This window comes from Orbicella franksi, chromosome 9 (assembly GCF_964199315.1).
Source record: "Orbicella franksi chromosome 9, jaOrbFran1.1, whole genome shotgun sequence".
NCBI lineage: Eukaryota > Metazoa > Cnidaria > Anthozoa > Scleractinia > Merulinidae > Orbicella > Orbicella franksi.
In genome coordinates, this window is record NC_138153.1 from 2,720,878 (window position 1) to 2,736,660 (window position 15,783).

Below are 15,783 nucleotides of genomic sequence, written 5' to 3' on the forward strand. Positions count from 1 at the left end.
CAATATCGACGCCTTGTCAAACCGAGGCGATGAGAATTAAGGCAATTGTCAAGTAAGGAATCCTATCTTGATCTATGGCTAAATTCTCAGAGCTAGCATAAAAAAGAAATGTATGGCACTAATGCCCCGTCCACACTCTCCACACTACGTCGGAGAAATTTGAAAACCGTGTTTTTACGTCACGAAATCATGTCATCGCTTTCGAAAAGCTTCGTTTTAAAAATGTTTTCCGCCAACACTGAAACGCAAAGCCGGCGTTTTCAAATTCCTCCGGTTTGAAGAGCGTTTTCGTGACGGATTAGTGTGGACGGTAGGCCTAACCTTAGAAATAAAGCTGCGTTTTCAAATTTCTCCGGTGTTGTGTGAACGGGAGGGGTCCCAACGATTTGTGTACAAACGCCAGAGAACGCTATATTCTTGTGATCTTTATGCAAGTGACCAAATGAAACTTTCGTCTTTGGGTATTTGCTTTAAATTTGCAAATGAAGGCTTCAGTGTTTTTTCTTATTTAAAATTTTTAATTCCAAACCATTGGTCGTCTGAAGTCGGCGTTATAGTCAAGGAATTTATATATCACAAAGTTCTGTTTATGAAAGGTGGCGAAGAAGCTTACTACGAAACAAGTTGCCCTGGTTTCACTGTACACAAAGAAATTACTCTATGATAGCTTGGTCTTGTGTGTTAATAAACGGCAGACATCTGACAACGAACGAAATTTTTAGCACTTGCAAGTTTGTTAAATTTTGTTTGCTCGTGTCTGGGTGAAGGACAAATTTAACATGACAAGTTTTCCTTTGTCGTGTCACCTGGTTGAAAGGTAACTATAAATTAAACTAAGCTTGGCTTGTTCAATAAGGTCACACGCCAAATCAGTTCCTTTTCACGGGACTAAACTGCAATGCAATACATGTACGCTTTCATATGCGTTTTTGCTAGCTTATATAGTCTACATACAAGCAAAGGGAAGGTTGTCAAGAAATGTAAAATTTGTCACACAGAAGAACTACTTGTCAGTCAATAAAGGATGACTCGTCTAGGGGGACATTAGTGATAATAATGTATAGTTTTATCAGTGCTATATATGCAGCGAAGAAAATCCTCCCGTGAGTTCTGAACATTCCCTCAAGTTTTCAGAATCCTATGTGATATTTCCTATGTCTTATTGCAATCTCCTGACATACTATCATCAAGTCAATTTTCGAGTCGATTCTGGCAAATATTTGCTGTTCAGTTACGAAACTGCGTTTCTCTTGCTCGAAGATGTTGGTGTTAAAAATATTTCTGTAGTTTCAGTTTCGGCAAAAATAAATTCAATTTCTTTGTGTAACGGTGTTAGAGAAGATCAGGTGCAACTAGTTAACGTCTATTGAATTAAATATTCCCTCATGTCTTTACTCAACAAACTATCCGTTAGATTGGCAGGTGTTTGGGCGCCTGCTTAACATGTGCAAGAATAAATATTGTTGGTTTTAGAGAATTAATTATCTGACCCGCCGTTGAATATCTCATAGTGTATATGGGCCCGTACTAAGCCTTCTGTTGAAGACAAGTAATTACAGATCTTTTGAGCGAAATTTTATGATCATGATTGTAATCATTCGTTGAAGCTTTTGTAACGAAGGTGCGAATTGTTCGAAAAAAAAACTCGGCCCTTTCAGCTAAGCCAGTTCTAAACTGGGAAGTAGGAAACAAAGACACATTTTCACCTCGGAAAAGAATGCGTGATTCGCTCGTTGAACTTGTAACAAAATCTCTGTGAATAAGATCGCTTACAGAGTTCATTAACACCACGTCCAATTTTCAAACAGAAATATCAGTCACTCCCGCAGTTTGTTTACGATGACAAGTACAACATTTGTAGGGTTTCTCAGTCGTTTGGTCGCGACTGGGGAATTTAAATCTTTGCACGAGCATTTGACAACTTTTTTCGACGCGAGCTATCGGAACAGTTGCGAAGAAAACACCGCATTTTGTTGCGAGCTTATTGAGATACATGCTAAACTGCAAGGCCAGCTCTTTCACCTTTTGGAGTTGTGTTCATCCGAAGGAGGGATTTACGGCGGGAGCCAAGCGCTGAAGAAACGACTTTTGCCATGGCTTCGCAATGGGTTCCTCACTGCAAGAATCAACAAGGAAGATGCAGAGGTCATAAAGGAAAAATACGAACTGATTGTGAAGAAACTGGATGAAGACTTAAGTGCCTCCAAGGTGGAAGCGGCCGAGTTAAAAATCAAGTAAGTATCCATCGGAAAAATATCTTTTACGCATGTAGCTTGTATGATATAAAGCACTAAAAAGCAAATCTTACGTGCTAGACACTTTTTTCCTTGTTTGTGTTAAAACATATCATACCATTACCACGAACTAACTAATGGGTAGCGATAAACAGAGCAAACCAGACGGTAACTTGTAACTTAATCATAAATAATTTGGCTTATTGAAAAACTAAAAATAAATAAAAAGAATACGATGATTGAATGGGCCTAAAGATTAGTTCAAGGAATTTTTCGTAACAGATGGAAATGTGTTATAAATATTGTATAGTGCATGTCTTTGAGTTTGCTTCTGTTGATTGAATTTGGTCAGATTAGCTGATGCAGAAGACGAGATGAGGGCTTTGCGCCGACAGTTGAAAGAAAATCAACAAGGAGACTACCAAGAAATCATCGAGTTGGGGAAGAAGTAAGTGTATGATGAAAAGAGAAAACTAAATAAATAACAAAAATCATTTGAAGAGATTCATATAGCGGTGACGCTGAAAGATGCATGTCACGCTGGTACACGATTAGTTGCTTAGCAACTCAGAAGCTTGAGCACGTGCTCTTTGAAAAACAGGTGCGGAAGTAGAAACAGCCTCGTTCTCGTTGCCAGACTTGGAAACGAGGTTCAATATACTTATCAGAAAAAAGGATCGATAACCGTTAGGTATTTTACTGTCTTATTTCTTTAATTTCTATACGTTGTCCGACAACGTTGTCAAGCAGTAAGAGAACCATTACTCAACATCATCTAACTGTGTTTCGAATTTCAATGTACCGCCATTTAGTCAGATTCAACGTTATTAAGATGTCTGCCAAACACTTCCTGTAAGGGGAATTATATTTCGACTTTTAACTTGAAAAAGACTGATGCTTAACTGGTACTGAACTGTAAGGTTTATATGGAACATTTTGTAACCTATTAATAGTCCATGTTATTTATCTTTCTTTGTGAATTGAGGTTAACACATGCTAAGAATGAACTTGTAGCTAGGGAATGCCAGATAAAAGAGCTGACTAAAGAAACTCTTGAGTTAAAGAGAGAAAACTCCGAACTACATGGAAGGTAAACAGACTGTTTTGTTTTGTTTTGTTTTGTTTTGTTTTGTTTTGTTTTGTTTTATTTAAACAGTTACGTGACTGGGTAGGGGGGGGGGGGGGAAGGACTGTTGAATATAGCCGACTTAGATATTCAGATGTATAGACCATGAGAATAAAAGCATCCAGGGGGCATCCTCATATAAAATGGACGGGGATGCTCGTAAGAAATTTTGAAAAGAACCCCTAAGAGGTACCAAGATTCTGATTTGTGGGCGTGGCTTAACATTTTTTCGCCCTTAAGAGGTACAAATTCTAAAATTGCACATTATCTTCTGTCATATTTTTTTTTCGGCTCAATACCCTAAAAGGTGCTGCTGAAGCTTCCGCTGTGGACCTTTTGAGGCTGAGAACCCTTGCTCCGAGAGGTACCAAAACCGCCGGTCTAACCCCTATAAAGTACGACGAGCACCCCCTTCCTTTTTATATGGGAGTTCCTCCCACCCAGGAAATGCATCAAGGGTGGTGGGTGGAATCCTGTTCTCGCAACATAAACTTCGGAAATGTAAAATGTTAAACTGTACTAAAACTGGCATGTGTTGTGGGAGTTGCTTTGTTATGATCGGGACCTCGCCTGCACAGGCCGGCGGAGGCAAGGCACTGATTTGCATTGACCAGTTTAAGGTCTCTCTTTTTTTTTCAGATCAGGCTAGCTTTGTAATTTTATCAATTTCCAGGTTACACAAGAAGCTCTTGGATACTGCAACGGAACCCGAACCCGTTCGTCTTGTGACGAAACCTTATGTTGATGGAGTGGTGCCGTATCAGTCGCGCTCTTTCAAACTAGTGGAAAGATTTTCAGAGCTGTACAAAAATGAGCGAGTACAGATTTTGAACTCTTTGAAGGGAATGCCTGATAGTTCCACAGCTGAACGATTTGTGTTTTCAATTGTCGAGGTAGGACAAATAAACAATAGTTTGTAAATGATAGAAGTAAAAAGTAGGACTGCCCTGGCAGTAAGCCCTGGCCAAATGGACTCGCAAGTAGACGCAGTTAAAAACTTGCATGGTCTACTTGGACTACTTGCGACTCCGTCTAGCCAGGCCTAGCGTGCACTTCCGTTGACTTGCGATAACTCGCGCTCACTTTGGTCGAGATCAAATTTGCGCGCAAGTCGACGCAAGTTTTTTTACCTTTTGGCCACCCAACTAGCCTGCGAAAACAGCCGTCCTTCTTCTCTCCCGGCCCGAGTGACGAAACGCCACCCCGGCCGGGAGCGAAGAAGGACGGCTGTTTTCGCAGGCTACCACCCAACCCAAGTAAACGCAAGCTGAGTGACGCTTATTTGTTGTTATAGTAACCTATTAGCCAATGAAATACAGGGTATTTATCTGGCCTGTAGTCTTGAAATGGGTTTTTTGCGACTTGAGTGAACTTGCGAGGAAACGTGCGAGCCCGTTTGACCACCCACTGACACAAGTTTCTATGCAAGTTCAGCTTGGGGCTACTTGCGAGTCCGTTTTTGCCAGGGCTTTACTTCCTTGGGCCAAGCACTTCGAAGCTAACTGCCAAGAGTTCGTCTCCCGACCCCTCTTAGGTAATCATCAAAAATGTCACGGAAACCGAGAGATCTAGAAGCTCCGGCTCCGAAATGAATCTCTCAAGAAAGAGGGACTCAATGATCCCATAGCTACGCGAGGGAAACAAACTACCAAAGGGTCACCCACTCGATCCCAGGGTCTCTCATCTTTCCGCCCTACCGAAGCGAGAGAGGAGAGGCGACAGGACAGGAAAATGAGAGACCCGGGTCCACGAGGTACAGGGTCATCATGCCAAATTTGTGAACAATTCCCAGGCAGAGAGAACATGGCAAGATCACCCTATGAAATAAATCTTGCGATTAATACTGTGGGGCAATGAGATTGATCTTTGGATTGTTTTTAAAGTTGAACAAAACTCGTTCTTTGATACAGGAATGCTTCACAGTCAGCAAACTGGAGCAGCATAAGATGAGGTCCCGGATGAACCAAGCATTACAATCCAGCGCTCAGGGTGGTCTAGAGGAATCGGACAGAGTAAACGAGTTGGTGGAGAATTATGTGAAAAAGAACACGGAGCTGTATGATGTCGAGACACTAATTTCAGTGAGTAATTAAAACGTGTGCTAATTTATTAGTCTGTTTCCAGTGTCTTAGACTCAGATTCAGATTGAGACCAAGTGTACAATTCGTAGTGTGGAACTAACTTTATTTCATGTGAATATATGAAAGATCATTTACTTGAACTGCGGGAAAACTGAAGATATGAACTCACAAAGTGACCAGCTCTCCGTTGGCTTGGTAGCTCAGTTCGTAGAGCCTGCACCGGTATCGCAGAGGTCATGGGTCCGAATCCCGTTCGTTCGTTTCGTTTTTTTCGTTCCTTTTTTTTTTTTTTTTCAGTCTTTAATTTTACAATTTCTTAAGTTGTGTCTATAACTGCGATGATCAATCATGTCTTCATAATTGTATTTAGGTCAGTTACTCTTCTTATCTTCGACTGAGCGTTTCGTGTCTCTTGTCTCAATATAGGATGTCATCAAATCTTTACATCGCAACTCTTCAATCGCTCCCTACATGGCGTGTAACGAGAAAATCACTGCTCCCTTCGTCCGTGAGGTGTTACGCGTGGCCTGGCCCATGGTAGCCCTGGATCCTCCGATAGACCTCCCCACAGCACTGGAAGGCGACGTCATAAATGAAACACGCTATCGAAGAACATACGACTCCGAGTTTAGTGCAACTACCATCGCCTATTTTGTGTGGCCGGCTTTAGTTAGAGACAGGAAAGTTTTGGCTAAGGGAGAGGTGGTTACCAGGAGAACGTCGCCGCGGAAAGGAGGAAAGGTATAAGTGAACATGAAGTAAAACTTGACATCTAATTAATTCAACTGTTGCGATTTTTACAGATGGCAATAAACCGGTGGTTGAACTCCTATGTGAGACGGGCGGGGCATTTAATTTTTCGTAGTCTCGTCTATTTTAAGGGTGCACATATAGGATTTTTGTCTCATTTAGGGTGTTTGGCCAAGAAAGGAATTGTCTCTACCCAATTTTAGGGTTGCATGTAAAGAAATGAAAAAACACTGTCATTCTGTTTTCATGAGTAGTTTGAATTCCTTACAGTTCTTAATAATTGTTTACCTCGTCTGTTGAAGAGATGTATCTTCAGAGTTCAGAAAAACCTTCAGTCGATTGGCCTCCAAATTCTTTGCGGTTTGTTTCGGGAACAGAAGTACTAAGAGTAATTCTTTTTACAGAGAAAGAGTCTTAATGGTAGCTATACTGCTTAACTACATCTAACAATTACTTATAAAAGAGGAAATCTGGAACGCAAGAAATATCTTGTGACAAACTTCGCCCATCTTCATCCTTCTTTCTCTTTCCTTTATGAGGCCATCACAAGCACACCTCGTCCAGGTAGCGCCGAACCATTTTCCCGCCCTTCAAGTTATGACCTTGGTTTTGGTTCCTTGTCCTCTTCTTGGAGTGGTAAGTAGAAGACTTCTATTCATAACAATTCAAAGTCTACCTCTGGGTTGTTTATAAAGCAGTTTTATGGTGACCCAGTCAATTTTATTCAATTCAGATCACTCCAGTTACAAACAACGCTTCACTCCTTAACGTTCTTGGTTTTTGCTGAGCTATTAGAGAATAACAGGTAAATTGCCGATATTTGAAATAGGGTAAAAATGACCAACTACTGTAGATAGGTTTGTCTATTATCACATTTAAATCATAGGATATAAAGTAACGCATGGTGATTAGCTTCTTACACTTTGCAGTAAAATGCATCTTCTGCTGATTTTAGACAGCAAGCAAGCAACTGCACATGGAAACTATTCACATTATGAGTGCTTCATCTTAAAGTTAACCTGCAATCAGGTTTTTTTTTTGTTTTTTTTTTTTGCAGGGGAAGAAGAAAAAAAGAGTTCTTTTTTTGCCCTTCCCCCTGCTTTGCCTGATCACAGGTTATCTCAAAGTAACCCAGTTCTGGTTCAGCCAAATAATAGTTGAACCAAGATGAAGAGATGAAGGTTTAAAGACATCACTATAAATTAGCATAGGCAGGCAACACGTGCAAAGGGCTTCATACCTCTAGCTTGATAATATAAGATGATATCAAGTAACATGTCATGCGAAGTTGAAGAGTGCAAGTGCTAATAACTATTTTATTTTGCTTTACAGGACATTTTCAAGATAGAAAGACCACAGAGCTGCAAATATCAAAAAAGCAATACATCTAATCATGAGTTTTATCATAGTGTAATTAATTAAGACATATCTTTTATTTCATTAAAAGTGTTTTAGTTTCCTTGTGAAAGTGATATGTAAATGAATTCTATTGGATCAAATATCTGGGTTAAAGGCAATCAAGTAATTCTGCCCAGACTGGTCACAAGACATTTTACCCTTTCAACCATTTTTAACAAACATTATTGATTTAAGACCAAGTTTGACTACATTTCCCAACACTGAGAAGAGAGTTGAAAATATGACTTGTATTATTAACGAACGTCGCGGTGTTTGGAAATGTGGTCAAACACGGTCTTGAGTGTTTGATATATCTTCTCAATCGAAACTAAAACTGAGAGGAAAATGGAGAAATAAAATTGTAAAAATCTATGCTAATTAACACCAGATATTCCAACAACATCACAGTCATGATTTCATTTCTTTAAACTTGATGAATTAATAACGAGATTGAGAATAACAGTTCAACAACCCCCTCCCCCCTGTCAAACCTATGTAGCATAGACACTGCATTTCTGTGTTTCCACATTGAACTTACATGTATGTATTGAACATTTCAATATGAAGCCTGAACGCTTGACATCGCGATGTAGTTAGTGTTTCTAATTTGAGTAACTCTTTCATCTCTAATAGTATTGTTGTTGGCTCTCAGACTAATTGCTGGTTGCCCAGTTACTTGAGGCCAGAGATGCAGTGATTGGCCTTTAAATGCCTGAACAGACTTGCCCCAGTATATTAGCATGGAAAATTCACAGTTACAGTCAATCTCCACTCTTACAAATACTAGATATTAAGTTTGACAATAGACTAAATAATAAGTTACAGGTACCACTATTCAATGAATGAACGAACTCCCTCAAATCTTACACTTTGATTGGAATCGATTGCTAAAAAAGCATTTTCAATTGAATTATGACTTAGGATAAAGTTACTACTATTACAGCTAAAGATCAATGTTATAATTAGACACCTCAATGAGGTTCCTATCTGGATCCCTAAAATAGACAGACATGATTGGCCCTTGAGCACCAGTCCTTTGTACGGGTCCTTCCTCTACCTCCACTTCAAGACTCTTCAAGTGTGCAATGACACTTAAGATGGGCGTATCAGTAACAAAACAGATGTCAATAGAACCTGGCGTCGGATTTGCAGCTTTTGGTTCAAATTCTTTCCCTCTCTGATGCAAATTAAATTTCTGATTTCCAAAGGAGAGGGCTTTCCTGCCCTGCCCAAATATTATTTCTTCCATGCCAAGTACTTGGGTGTAGAATTTGACAGTGGACTCCATGCTTTCAACTGTCAACACAACATGGTCAATGTGTGAGATAGAAAACTGCTTGCAATGTTCAGCGGGATCTTGTGATTTGGAACTTTGACCTGTGTAAAGAAGATTTCTTTGGTTGCGGTAAATAGCTCTCAACCAATTAAAAACGTTTGCTGTGTGTGCAGGAAAAAGAGGACTCGACCAGATTACTCTGCGCCCCGCCATTTTAAAACAATTTTCGAGCGTCACTCACGCTTACCAACCTGCAGATAAAGGCAGTGAGCATAAGTATTAACTAAAGACTTGTGTACAAACTAAGACATGATGATAAACTCACTTTTCTGGTCTAAACATTCCACGCGATGCAAGCAAGTCGAAGGACCACCTGAAAAATCTGCCAGGCGTTCAAACGTTTTTGAGTCGCAGGCCGTCAGGCGTTACATGGAGTGGCCTGAAAACTAGTACCCGGCGACTCGAGATTTTTCAACCAACTTGTTCGTGTTATTTCTTGTAAAAGCTTTTAGCAGCAATTAGGGGTGAAAATGAAAGAATTGTATAGTATACTAGTTTATTTAACGTTGTTTATTCTTCCAAACACACGGCGAACGAGTGGTAGTAATGTGGAGGAGACTTCTGAGCGTTACAAAATTGAAGGCAAGATAACAATCCAAGGTTTCAAGCCATCCGGTAAGAACTTGGTTTACCTTTCAGCTGATCTGTATTTAGATGTTTAATAGAACAAAACTTATTGTTATCCTTGACTCTTTTCTGTACACGACTCAGGTTACAAGACCTCTGTAAAGTTGACGATCTTTTTAAAAACGTTTCTGATAGCTTTGTGTTAAGCTTACTTCAAACGCAGTGATCGTTCTTTCTTACATTCATTTAAGCTTAGGCCCAGTTCATACGTCGCATTTCTGCCGTGTCGAATTCAATTCAGTTAAGTGTAGCAGAAATGCGACTGTGGATTCATACGTCGCACTTGTGTCGCACTTAATTCAGAATTTATACTGTCGGGTATGTCGGCCAGCGGAAAATGTTTTAAACGTAGAGTATTCAATATGGCGGACGAAAATGCTGAGCGATGAAGGACTTTAATTTTGCGAAAAATTGTCCGCCAATGGAACGAGAAGGAGAAGGCTTACAATGGAGCAGTATGCGTTGCAATATGTTCAGGTTGCATTGGGTCGAGAATGACCAAGTTTCCTCTTTTTCTTTGGTGGGAAAACATTTACGCATATTCAATACATTAACATAATGTATGCATTAGATTCGACACGGCAGAAATTCGATGTCTGAATCGGTGTCACATTTCTGTCGGATAATGCGACAACGATTCAGACGTCGAATTTCTGTTGAATTTAATTTGTTGAATTGAATTCAAGATGGCAGAAGGCAACTTACAAACCAGGCCTTAGATATCATTAGCTAGCTATCTTACTCTTCTTTGCCAAAACTAATGGTGTTGTTACTCAGTGTAGTCATTCATGAATTCAGCTTTTTTAGTAACTACTATGGTAACAGATGTCCAACAGTAGCAATTAAATAATGAAAGAATGAAAGATGCGAAGGCAGCCATAACACTACTGGAAAATGACCTGAAAAAATTTCAGGCTCTGAACAGGATTCGAACCCACGACCTTTGTGTTACTGGTGCAATGCTCTATCAACTGAGCTATTAAAGCCATTTGAGAGCGGTCGTGTGTGGGTTCCGCCCTATATGTTCAGCAGACGTAATACTCGGCTCAAGTATATGAATTCCATGGTAATAAATGTCCAACAGTAGCAATTAAATAATGAAAGAATGAAAGATGCGAATGCAGCCATAACACTATTGGAAAAATTATTTATTTCAAAATTATTGCAAAACATTGTTCAGTGCTTGTAGGTACAATGTAGTCTCGGGGCTTTTGGTCCAACTTGTTGAGGGTGAAGGCTGGGCCAAATGAGAATTTATAGCAGAGAGTTCAAATTGACTGCTGATAATTCTCTTGTACTCTCATTGACTCATCATCTCTCAGTTATTCTCTATGAATTTAAACTTGCATAAGTATTTTTGCCTCTTGCACACTCTCATGCATGGTTGGCTGTGTCTAAATGATAGCCGTCCACAACTTATGTAACTCTGATCTTTGGCTGCTCTTGAATGATGGTCAATGAGAGTTCAACTCCTGTCAACTTTTATCAACTCTGATCCAGGTATGGCTTGGTCTTAAGGGAGCTACGTCATAATTTGCGCATCTTCAAAAAAGTTCAGCCTACATTTTTCAAGTTTGTTGTTTGTACTCCATGTTGACTAATATTCTTCATCCTTAACCTTCTTTGCTCCTTTACGGTTTATTCTCATCTCTTCAGGTTTCCTTCAATTAGATAATTTTCAATGTAATTTTATCTGTGGCCAAGAAATAGGCAAAGGTTAGTTATAGGATGACTTTATGCTCAACGTCTTTTTTCAGACTGGATTTCGCAAACAAGAGTCCTTGTAGATGGGGGAAGCTATGTCGGATTTCTCAAAACTGATGGTAGCTTTACTGTAAATGACATTCCTGCTGGTTCTTATGTAGTAGAAGTTCTTTCACCAAATAACATGTTTGAACCTGTAAGAGTCGACATCAGTGGCAGAGCAAAGGGTAAAATCCGAGCAAGGAGAGTGAACTTTCTTCAGAATTCAGCTGTTGTAACTGTTCCTTATCCTTTGAAGTTTAAAGCTAAAGAGCCTGCACCTTTCTTTGAGAAGCGAGAGCAATGGAAAGTGACTGATATGCTTTTCAATCCCATGGTGAGTTAGATAACATATATGATGTCAACCCTTTTGTCCTCTGGAAATATCAGGGATTTGGTGACCTGTTATATGCATATTCATGCATATGTACCTCTTATATGCTGAATTATTTTAAATTGAGTTATATGTTTATTGGTTAAAAGGTTTGACACTCCTTTTAATGCTCCTATTGTTATTTTTTTGTGTTCACTTATGTAACTGTTCCATTGAAAATGTGGGAAGTGGCATTTCCAAGTGCCTGAAAATAACAATTTGGCAGGTGTATGTCCCCAAACCTAAAACCCTGTTTAGTGGCTCACACTTGTGACACCTTTTAACCTTTCTCTTAATTCTTGCATACTCCATGAAAAATGCATGCTATGCCCAGGTGGATGTGTAGATTATCTCTAGGATGAATATTACACACAGCTGCTGTTTATAAATACATGTACATGTGTGCAGCTTATTCTACTTGTTGTGTAGGATGGTGCAAACTACTTGTATCAGATACAATAAGTTAACAGTTTCTCTTGCACATTTGATTTTCCCAAGCAAACTTACTTGAAGTTTGTTCAGAAGGATAATCGTGAGAATTAACATCATTGTTATATTTCAAAGTGGCTCAGATGCTTTTTTGTTTAGCACATACATGTGAAAAATGAGCTACTTGTTTTTTGATCCACTGGCTTTTCATTCATAACATCTTACTGAAGGTTACATCAGAGCCACACTGCAAAAAAATTGTCTCTAGAATCTTTTATTTGGTCGAGGTATCCAGCACTTGTTCAGGGATGAAGATTTGTTCAATATTGTAGAAGAGGAAAGGTGACAGCTTTTGAGCCAAAAATTATCACTAATATTTTACATTTGCACAGGTGTTGATGATGGTGTTGCCACTTCTTTTGCTGTTAGTTTTACCTAAACTTATAAATAGCCAGGATCCAGAGACACAAAAGGTAGCGGCAATAGTAGTGTAGTTTTCATGTATTATTTGTTTTAAATCAGCAATAACTGCACCAAGGATAGACCTCTCTGGGCGGTATTGCTAGTACTGTGCAAAGCTGTTTTCACATATTATTGGTGTAAATAATTTTAATTTTGAAGGTGAGAAAAAACATAAAATTGAATTGATGTTGAATAAAGCCCCATCACACCACACCAAAGAAATTTGAAAACGCAGCTTTATTTCTACGGTTAGGCATACCATCCACACTAATCCGTCGTGAAAATGGAGCTTTTTGAAAATGCTTTTCAAACTGGAGGAATTCGAAAATGCTGGCTTTGTGTTTTAGTGTGGATGGAAAACATTTTGAAAACGAAGCTTTTCAAAAATGATGGCATTATGGTAGTCGTGATATTTCCCTGCCTAAGTTTTACCCAAACACAAATCCACAATGAACAGTGATTGTTGCATTTTTCAAATTTTTCCATCACAATCATGACTCATTGGTCAGCTTGATGATAAGTGCACCAATCTTGTGTGCACTGGACTCTTAATCAATCAATCAATCAATCAATCAATCACTTTCAATCTGTGGCTCTAGTTTTTAAGCATTGTGCTGTCTGCTCAACTTTGTGGTGTAGAGACACAATGTGAGAGTTGTAGCGGGGTGTATGGTTGTTCAAAACATGATAAAGTTACATGTACATGTAATCCAGGATTAGCATGGGGGGAATTTTGATTTCAGTTTTATAACATTTTAGTGAGGTTCTCTGGTTATATTTTCTGTGTCCCAATTGTGATTTTGACAGTGTCAAGCTACTGTATACAAAATAGCAGTGAGAAACACTTTTGTACAAGGGAATTTAAAATTACTGCAATCACCTAGTGTTAATCAGCTTTCAAAAAACCTCTTTTAGGTTATAAATAGGTACATGAATGTTGTTACAGCAAACTGACAAAATACAAGAGGGAAGGGTAACTTGGCACTGGACAAGCATCTGAACTCCTATTAGCTTGGGAACCAGCTCCAGTTGTTTTGTGTTTTGCCTACTTGAGCTCTTACTACTGGTCATTTTATTCTGTCCTTTTAGGAAATGCAGTCATCAATGAATATGTTTAATCAGTCTAAAGATTTGCCAGACATCTCTGACTGGTTTGCCAAGAACTTCTCCTCAGGCAGTAAGAAAAAGACAACGAGTAAAGCAGCACCAAAGAAAGCTGTCACAGGAAATGTAAGAAGACGTTGAGTTCTAACGCAAATTATGCAATCACCGGTTTTGTTAAAATGTTGCTGAAAATTGCTGGCAATCTGCATTAAAAGTGCAAAAGATTTAAAGCAGTTGTGTTCGCAGTTTGCTGTACACTGTAAGATATTGTCAAGGAGCCTGATAAAAATCCAGGGAGTCAACAGATTTTAATCCAGAGCTTCCCTATTGCCAATTTAAAGCTCTACCAACTGAGTTGTTTTTAAGTCAAATTGGAAGCAAATGTACATCAATAAAGTTTCAAAGCTTAGTTTTTGTGGCTGCATCAAACTGACAATGTGGAAGTCATGCATTAAAAATATTTAAATCCTTATTATAATTGTAAACTCAGCTGTAATGATCATCGGTTCACTTTGTGCTCTTTTCACATTATGTATAAACTTATCATAAATGCTCTTCTCTTATTGGCTACGTTACTCCCTATCCATTCTGTTGTAGATAGTGAGTAACCTAGCAGTGTGTGGTTGTTTACAAGATGGTGGCCACCTCTTACATGTAGCATTAAATTTTTTGAAGTGTTTGTGCAGAGGATTTAGATAAAGTTTTGATGGAATAGTAGATCTATACTAAAGCAATTCAGTGATTTGCTCTTGACTTCTATGCATGATAGAAATCTTGAGCTCGTAATCTAATTGTAAAGTAGTTATGGCTTCACATGTAACTCAAACTATTGAGTAGTGATTTGATATTTTTTTATTGAGAAAGAAAGGTCACACAGTGAACTAATTGTATGCCACATTAATTTTGTTGTTCCCAAAAATATCCATACCCCTCACTCAGAATATTTTTGGTTTTGACCCCTCCACCCCTCTAAGAATCCAGTTTCTTCTGACTTCACACCTGAAAAAAAAAAACTGAGGCTTTTGATCTCCCACCCCCCTTCCCCAATCCGCCCTTGTCCAAATGTCAAACCTGTTTTTGGGAGAGTGGTATGGTTATACCCTTGAAACTGCATAATCTGTGTTTGTTTCTCAATCCTTCAAGAATAACAAAAGACGATGATAAATTTAACCCTGTAATGACCAAGAATGATTAATATCTACTTACTTCTAAGAGTACTAACTCATCATCTGCACAGACAGTCGATATGAGAGTTAAGAAATCATTAACTGGGTGATAGTGCCTTGATGCGCCACAAAATTTTCAGATCTAACAGTAGAGAGCTATTATTGTTGTGCCAATCAGTATGAAGAATTACTGTGAAATTCAGAAAACCATGAACACTTTGATTTGATATGATTCTGACAGGTCAATTGTATACTGACCAATCACAATATAAAAGTTCAAAACCTCAAAACCACAAACTAATTACCACTGCTGTTTGCGGTTTTGTTTTGTCATGCCCTATTTGCTTTTTCCTTGCTATGGTAACACAATATTATTTCATAAGTATTTCTGGTACTCGTGGTTTACTGAATTTCACAGTCATGTTTTCATCTTCGTAGTGAACAGATTGCATGTGCAAGAGTAACCTATTATTTGAGACTTCTCAGTTGTGTGAAGTAAATGATTATATAGATGAGTGTTTACAGATTGTGCTGCTGTCCAAATTGTAATTTATACCTTCATATTATTTAACCATTTCTTTGTAACATGTACAGATGTGTACAAGAAAAAAAAACTGAGCACAGTTCATTTTAATAAACTGTTAACAACTAACTGACTGGTCAGTGTACTGGTACAAATGTATATCTTTGAGGTTTGCTGAAGTGGGTGAGTCGAAAATTAATTATTCATGATTTGGTTTCAAGCTCTCTCCTTCCAGTTCACTTTTCTTTCCCACTCCCCACTCCTCCACCCTGCCAGACAGATATGCAAGACATGACTGTTGTATGTTGGTATGGCTGGTTTTGTTGTTATCACTGGTGCCACATTATTTTATGCAACTGAGCTAGACCTGGTGCATCAAGACATATCTTTCACACGTAGGGTAGAAAATATATATCTTCCACTAGGAATGC

At 38.8% G+C, this 15,783-nt stretch overlaps 3 protein-coding genes across 3 annotated transcripts in view; all 3 read left to right on the plus strand.

The window, feature by feature from the left end:
- The first annotated feature begins 61 nt into the window (after window positions 1-61).
- LOC145497872 (uncharacterized) overlaps window positions 62-15,783 on the plus strand; it is a 56,262-nt gene continuing 40,540 nt past the window's right edge. Inside the window, exon 1 of the mRNA XM_081477734.1 lies at window positions 62-375. The gene's annotated coding sequence lies outside the window, so the exon portion shown is untranslated. The remainder of the gene's footprint in view (window positions 376-15,783) is intronic.
- On the plus strand, window positions 1,253-7,659 carry LOC145496750 (mitochondria-eating protein-like). The gene is made up of 9 exons (XM_081476488.1): window positions 1,253-2,234; window positions 2,587-2,682; window positions 3,220-3,324; window positions 4,034-4,253; window positions 5,271-5,441; window positions 5,868-6,182; window positions 6,731-6,827; window positions 6,925-6,996; window positions 7,524-7,659. Exons 1-8 carry the CDS (start codon window positions 1,840-1,842, stop codon window positions 6,957-6,959), a joined length of 1,434 nt encoding a protein of 477 aa, XP_081332614.1. The 5' UTR covers window positions 1,253-1,839; the 3' UTR covers window positions 6,960-6,996; window positions 7,524-7,659.
- Window positions 9,381-15,691, plus strand: LOC145496752 (endoplasmic reticulum membrane protein complex subunit 7-like). Its single transcript, XM_081476489.1, has 4 exons — window positions 9,381-9,540; window positions 11,310-11,632; window positions 12,490-12,570; window positions 13,649-15,691. The coding sequence occupies exons 1-4, from the start codon at window positions 9,396-9,398 to the stop codon at window positions 13,802-13,804; spliced, it is 705 nt and encodes a 234-aa protein (XP_081332615.1). The 5' UTR covers window positions 9,381-9,395; the 3' UTR covers window positions 13,805-15,691.